At 51.2% G+C, this 6,423-nt stretch overlaps 1 protein-coding gene across 1 annotated transcript in view; it reads right to left on the bottom strand.

Annotated features, from left to right (window-relative positions):
- Nucleotides 1–6,423, bottom strand: part of LOC103622297 (tyrosine-protein phosphatase non-receptor type 11) — an 18,437-nt gene that overhangs the window by 7,084 nt on the left and 4,930 nt on the right. The window contains 6 exon segments of the mRNA XM_008641217.2: nucleotide 1; nucleotides 4–33; nucleotides 1,078–1,191; nucleotides 1,495–1,614; nucleotides 1,695–1,887; nucleotides 3,071–3,265. The exon segment at nucleotide 1 is cut by the window's left edge and continues 84 nt beyond it. Of these exon segments, the coding sequence (XP_008639439.1) occupies nucleotide 1; nucleotides 4–33; nucleotides 1,078–1,191; nucleotides 1,495–1,614; nucleotides 1,695–1,887; nucleotides 3,071–3,265 (653 nt within the window).

Here is a 6,423-nt window from a genome sequence, read left to right as displayed (position 1 = left end):
ATACAGCAGCATTCATTCCTGCAGCTGCAGCATCTGTGGGGACAGCAGAGGGGAAAAGCTGTGCCTGAGGCAAAGGAAAATCTCCTTGGAATTGCCAGTCCTGGGAAGAGCTGGCAGGAAGGGAGAGGGAGCCAAGAAGCAGCTTGAGGAGAGAGTTCATGGGGGGAGAAAGGACAAATTCCTGCAGGGAATAACGGGAGGAACTGCCTGGGAAAGGAGTTCTGAAAGGAGCATGGAAAACAGGCAAAAGGAGCAGGAATTAACATGGAAAACAGGGAAAAGGAGCAGGAATTAACACAGAAAACAGGGAAAAGAGCAGGAATTAAATCAGTTAACAGAAAACAGGGAAAAGGGCAGGAATTAACACAGAAAACGGAAAAGAGCAGGAATTAACATAGAAAATGGGGAAAAGAACAGGAATTAAATCAGTTAACAGGAAACAGGGAAAAGAGCAGGAATTAACACAGAAAACAGGGAAAAGGAGCAGGAATTAACACAGAAAACAGGGAAAAGGAGCAGGAATTAACACAGAAAACAGGGAAAAGGAACAGGAATTAAATTAGTTAACAGGAAACAGGGAAAAGAGCAGAAATTAACACAGAAAACAGGGAAAAGGAGCAGGAATTAACACAGAAAACAGGGAAAAGGAGCAGGAATTAACACAGAAAACAGGGAAAAGGAGCAGGAATTAAATCAGAAAACAGGGAAAAGGAGCAGGTATGAACTCAGCTAACACAGAAAACAGGGAAAAGGAGAAGCAGTGCTGAGCAAAGAGTGCTGGGAAAAAAGGAGCAGCAATTAACATGGAAAACAGGGAAAAGAGCAGGAATTAAATCAGTTAACAGAAAACAGGGAAAAGAGCAGGAATTAAATCAGTTAACAGAAAACAGGGAAAAGGAGCAGGAATTAACACAGGAAACAGGGAAAAGGAGCAGCAATGAACTCAGCCAACACAGAAAACAGGGAAAAGGAGAAGCAGTGCTGAGCAGAGAGCTGGAAAACCACGACATTCCCACCCAACCAGGATGTTCCTCACCCACAGGGATAACTGGGGAAGGATATGGGAGCATCCCATACCTCAAACTCTTCCCAGAATCCCTGCTTGGCCTTCTCACTGGGATCTGCCATTTTATTGAGCTCCCTCACCCTGTGCTCGATGTTGGCGGCGTTGATGCGGGTGGCGTTGAAGGGCTGGAAAATGGACACAAATCACTGCCAGCACCAGAAAATCAGGGAGTTTTCCCCTTGGAAAAAGCTGTTCCCAAATCCCTGGGGGTGTTTGCAGAGAAAATCAGGGAGTTTTCCCCTCGGAAAAAGCTGTTCCCAAATCCCTGGGGGTGTTTGCAGGAGCTGGGGTCATTCCTGCAGCTGCAGGAGCAGGGAGCAGCAGGATGAGGATTTGCTGGCAGTTCCCAAACCCAGTGATCCAAGCCCTCTCCTGGGAGTTTGGGTGAGCCCAGGAGGAGGCAGAATTCCCACAGGAGCAGGAATTACCTGCTTCAGGTGAACCACAGCTCCCGATTTCTCCACCATGGGGTTCTTCTTGTAGTGCTCCACCAGGTCCGTGAGGGTGTCGAACCTCTCTCCTCCGCCCACGTCGTACTTCCCATCCAGCTGGGGGACAAACCCCCAAATCCAGGGTGATTTTGGGATTCCCAGCTCCCAGTGGGATCCCCTCCAAGCCCTATTCCCACCTGGAAGTGGATCATTACGTGGGTCACGTGTGGCTTTCGGTCGCCGCTCTCCGTCTTGTCCTCGCTGGTGAGCACGGACAGCACGAAGTCTCCGGGTTTGCTCTGGCTCTCCCTGACCAGGAAACTTCCCGGTTTTCCCTTCTCTGTCAGCAGCTTCTCCGCCTCCTTCCCGCTCAGGTGCCCGTGGTACCACCTGGGAGCAGCCACGGAGCCAAGGTCACCTCGGGAATGTCCCCAGACTGGGGCTGTGCTGGAAAACCATTCCCAACTCCCAGTGCCACTGGGGTTATTTTAGGAGAGGGTGGAGAGGTCCAGTCATGGTGTTCTCCGTCTCCTTTTTCCCCTGGTTCTTTCCTGGGAAACTGGGAAATTGTTCTCTGAATCCAGAGAAGGGGAAGCCAGGAATTTTCCTGACCAGGACACTTCCAGGTGCCTGTGGGAGCAGCCTCAGAGCCAAGGTCCCACCTGGGAGCAGCCTCGGAGCCAAGGTCCCCTTGGGAATGTCCCCAGGCCAGGGTTGGAAACCCATTCCCAACTCCCAATCCCACTGGGGTTATTAACCTGGGAATTCCTGGGAATGGCTTCTCCAGCATTATCCTTGGGGTTAAACACACAATAACCTGGGAATTCCCTGGGGGTTGCTTCTCCTGCTCCATCCTTGAGGTTGAACTCACAATAACCTGGGAATTCCTGCTTGTGGCTTCTCCAGCATTATCCTTGGGGTTAAACACACAATAACCTGGGAATTCCCTGGGGGTTGCTTCTCCTGCTCCATCCTTGAGGTTGAACTCACAATAACCTGGGAATTCCTGCTTGTGGCTTCTCCAGCATTATCCTTGGGGTTAAACACACAATAACCTGGGAATTCCCTGGGGGTTGCTTCTCCTGCTCCATCCTTGAGGTTGAACTCACAATAACCTGGGAATTCCTGCTTGTGGCTTCTCCAGCATTATCCTTGGGGTTAAACACACAATAACCTGGGAATTCCCTGGGGGTTGCTTCTCCTGCTCCATCCTTGAGGTTGAACTCACAATAACCTGGGAATTCCTGCTTGTGGCTTCTCCAGCATTATCCTTGGGCTTAAACACACAAAAATCCCTTTCAAACCATTCCACGATCCCCTGTTCCCTAAAAGCTGGAGAAAGCTCATCGGGATGTACTAGCACTGAGCAAGCAGCAGCTCCTGAGCCTTACCAACTCCTGATCCCAGAATCCCTGAATTCCTTGGAGGCCAGAAAAGCCCTCCAAGACCACCAAACCCACCGAGCTCCACCTCCGCGCGCGGCCACACCGCATCATCCGAGGGACTCACGGGCCCCAAACCTCACCAAATTCCAACCTCCCGCCCAGATCCAGCTGGGAATGCAGGGATTTACCTCTCGGAGGTGGGGTCCTGGCAGTTGAGGGGGTACTTGAGCTCGATGACGTTGCTGTTGCGCTCGCGGAGCAGGCCCTGCTGCTCGGTGTAGTGCTGCACCAGCTCGGCCAGGGTGGCGAATTTCTCGCCCCCGTAGAGGTCGTAGTAATCCCCCGTGTTCTGGATCTTGATGTGCGTCACCTCCTCGTTCCTCCTGGGCAGGGGAAGAGGTCAGGGAGCAGGGAAAAGCAATTCCAGCCTTCTGGAGAAGCAGCTAATCCTGGGGGAGGCTGGGGGAAATTGATGGCTGGAGACATTTGGGGGTGTGTGGGAAGGGCCTTGCCCTGCCCTGCAGCTCTCATCCCCACAGCCTCTATCCCATATCCCTGGAATTCCACCACCACACCCAGCCCTGGAACCCAAATCCAGCCCCAAAGTAGCCAAATTCCCAGAATTCCCACCTGGGGGAAAGGCCCAGGAAGGCCAAGGGGGATTTAAGGCCTAACACAGGGCAATCACATCTTGGTTTCCCTCCTCTTGGAATTTTATCCTCCCTCCTCTTGGAATTTTAATTTCCAGGAGTTGGTAGCTCCATGTGTGCTTTTCCATACCTTTTCTGTCTTTCTCTTCTTCTAATTCCCTCCTCTTGGAATTTTGGAGTAACTTAAAATTGAGCGGGAGGGAACAGGGAATCATTCGACTTTGCAAAGCTGCATGAAATTCCCAAATTAAAGCTTTGGGAAGTGTTTTGTGTGGATTTAATGCTGCCCTAAACCTTTTGCCAAAGTTCCTCTGATTTCCTAGGTTTCCTAGAGGCTTTTTTTTTGGGTGTTTAGACCTTTTGGGGAATTTCTTGTAGGGATTTTTCCCATCTAACACAGAGTAGGAACAGCCACTGCCTCCATCCCTGCTGCTCCAGAGGATTTTGCCAATGTAGGATCAGCAATCCCAGTTTGTTCTGGGATGTTTTATCTGGCACTGAGGAGATTTCCAGCTGGTCACAATTCAGTGACAGCTGAGCAGGGACAGGGACAGCATCTGGGGATGAACAGGGAAACACAGAAAAACGGGAAAAGCTGCAGCTGGATCCTGGAGAACAAGGCCTTGGAGACTGAACCCAGCCACCTGCAATAGGGGAAAGCGTGGGGTGGCACCTCTGGGTGGTCAAGGAGACAGGGACAGCTCCTCCTGGCACATCCCACTTGGCCTCCCACCCCAAATCCAGCTCTTCCACCCCAAATCCAGCTCTTCCACCCCAAATCCAGCTCTTCCACAGGCAGGGACCTCCAAATCTGCCAATATTTCCCTCCGTGGCTGGGGATGAAACCTGGCTGTGAAATGCCCATCCCATCCCACTCCCGTGGCAATTCCTGTTCTCCCAGAGGACTGGCACTCCAAGAGCTGCTGCCACTCACGGATTCCAAGCACAATCTGGTTTTTCCCTGAGTTTCCAATGCTCCCTTTCCTTCCCAGCCCCATCCCAGCCCACAAAGGCTCCGTTCACAGCCCTGGCCCCGAGGCCTTGGAGCCCTCCAGGGCTGGAAATCAGGGAAATAATCGAGATCCTTTATCCCAGAGCCCTGGAGGTCACCCTGAACACAAAGCACATTGATCCATCCCCATTTCCTTCCCATTTTCTTCCAAGCTGGGCTGCACATCCCGGGAATGAAGCCTGGAATCCCTGGCAGGGGGAATAAAGCACAAAGGAGGTGCCCAAAGCCCTGAGCTGCTCTCAGAGCTGGGAGCAATCAGAGCTCATGAACAGCAAATCCCATATTTTTTTCAGGAGTTGCCTCCATTCCCTGCTCAACTCCTTCCCACTATCAGCACTGATATCCAGGAGAATTTTCCTGGATAAAATATTCCCACGTGGGAATTGCAGTCCATGCTGCAGTGCCTGCCTGCTTTAGAGCAGAAGCAGTAAAACAGGATTCACAAAACACCCCCAAACAGACCCTTTTTTGTTCCTAAAGGCAGAAGAACCACTTCAGAAATCCCAAATATCTTTGCTTGCTGTGGCCCCGGAAGGATTTTTTCCGTCCAGGCAGAGCTGAGGGCTCTGAGAAGCTGCAAAAAGCAGCTGAAAACACCTCAGAAGCAGAAAATTCTCCCTCAGGGTTTAGAAATGTCACTGAATGTTTGGTTAAATGAGAGTTTGGGGCTCTGTGAGAGAGCCCATCAGCACAATCCTAATCCCAAACTGAACGAGAGTAGGGTGAGATGGGATATTGGGATGAAATTCCTCCCTGGGAGCTGCTGGGATGGAATTTCCAGAGAGAAGCTGTGGCATCCCTGGAAGTGTCCCAGAGCACCCTGGGACAGTGGGAATTGTCCCTTGGGTGGAACAGGATGAGCTTGAAATCCCTTCCAACCCCAAACCATTCCCAGATCCTACAAAATCGCCCTCATTGCATTCCTAACCTGCATCCAGAGCGGGTTTGCACAGGACTTTTGGGAAAAGAAACGAAATAAAAGCCCTGGCAGCTCCAGGAATGCTCCGTGTTAATGGGGAAATCACTCCCAGGGCTGAGATCCACAGGGAATTCTCTTCCCAGCAGCTCTCTGTGCACATCCAGGAGCCAGGAGAGGATCTGTTCCCATAAAACACATCCCAATTATCAAATTAACAGCAGCTCTGAGGGGTGGCTCTCAGCTCCTGGCATTTGTGGTGGTCACGGGCCAAGCCCTGCTCAGGCCAACTCCCAGCGTTGCCTTTTCCTTGGTTCCAGCTTTTCCCTGGCTCTGGGAGAAGCTGCTCCTGGTTTTTTTTCAGGAATCATTCTCAATATTTGGGCTGTGCAAAGGAGCTCTGGCAGATCCAGGTGAGGAAAATCGGGAGAGCTGGAGAAATGGGGCATTCCCTGAGTGGGCTCCCACACTGCTGCCCCTGCAGCCCTCACTTTAAATGGATTTGGGATACAAATCACTCTTAAATTTGGGGATATTCCCTGGAAAAGCCAACTCACAACCAGGTCCCTGGAGGTAAAGAGATGTGACCTGGCAGAAAAGATAAGTGAGGATGTTTCTGCTCGCAATGGGCACAGAAATATTCCTCAGATCCTCCCAAAAATTCTGCTCCAGCACCCAGAAGGGCTCCTAAATATTTATTTTGGGTAAATAAACACTAAAACACCTGCAGGGAAGCACACAAGTCACCTGTGGAATCAGCTGAGGTTACTACAGCTTTACTCACAGTGCCTGCTCCACCCCTACTCTGCACTGAAGCTGCCAGACCCCTTCCCTCCCTCCAAAGAAATGCCCCAAAAATTCAAATGAGCCCCGAAAAACCCCAATTTGCACCCATGGTTTGAGCACCTGCCAGCAGTGTGGGATCAGAGCTGAGGGAAGAGGAGGAGAGGGGAGGAAAAAAAG

This window comes from Corvus brachyrhynchos, unplaced genomic scaffold (genome assembly GCF_000691975.1).
Source record: "Corvus brachyrhynchos isolate BGI_N302 unplaced genomic scaffold, ASM69197v1 scaffold68, whole genome shotgun sequence".
NCBI classification, from domain to species: domain Eukaryota; kingdom Metazoa; phylum Chordata; class Aves; order Passeriformes; family Corvidae; genus Corvus; species Corvus brachyrhynchos.
Note: the sequence above shows the minus strand (reverse complement) of the source record. Positions and strands in the feature narration are given on the sequence as shown.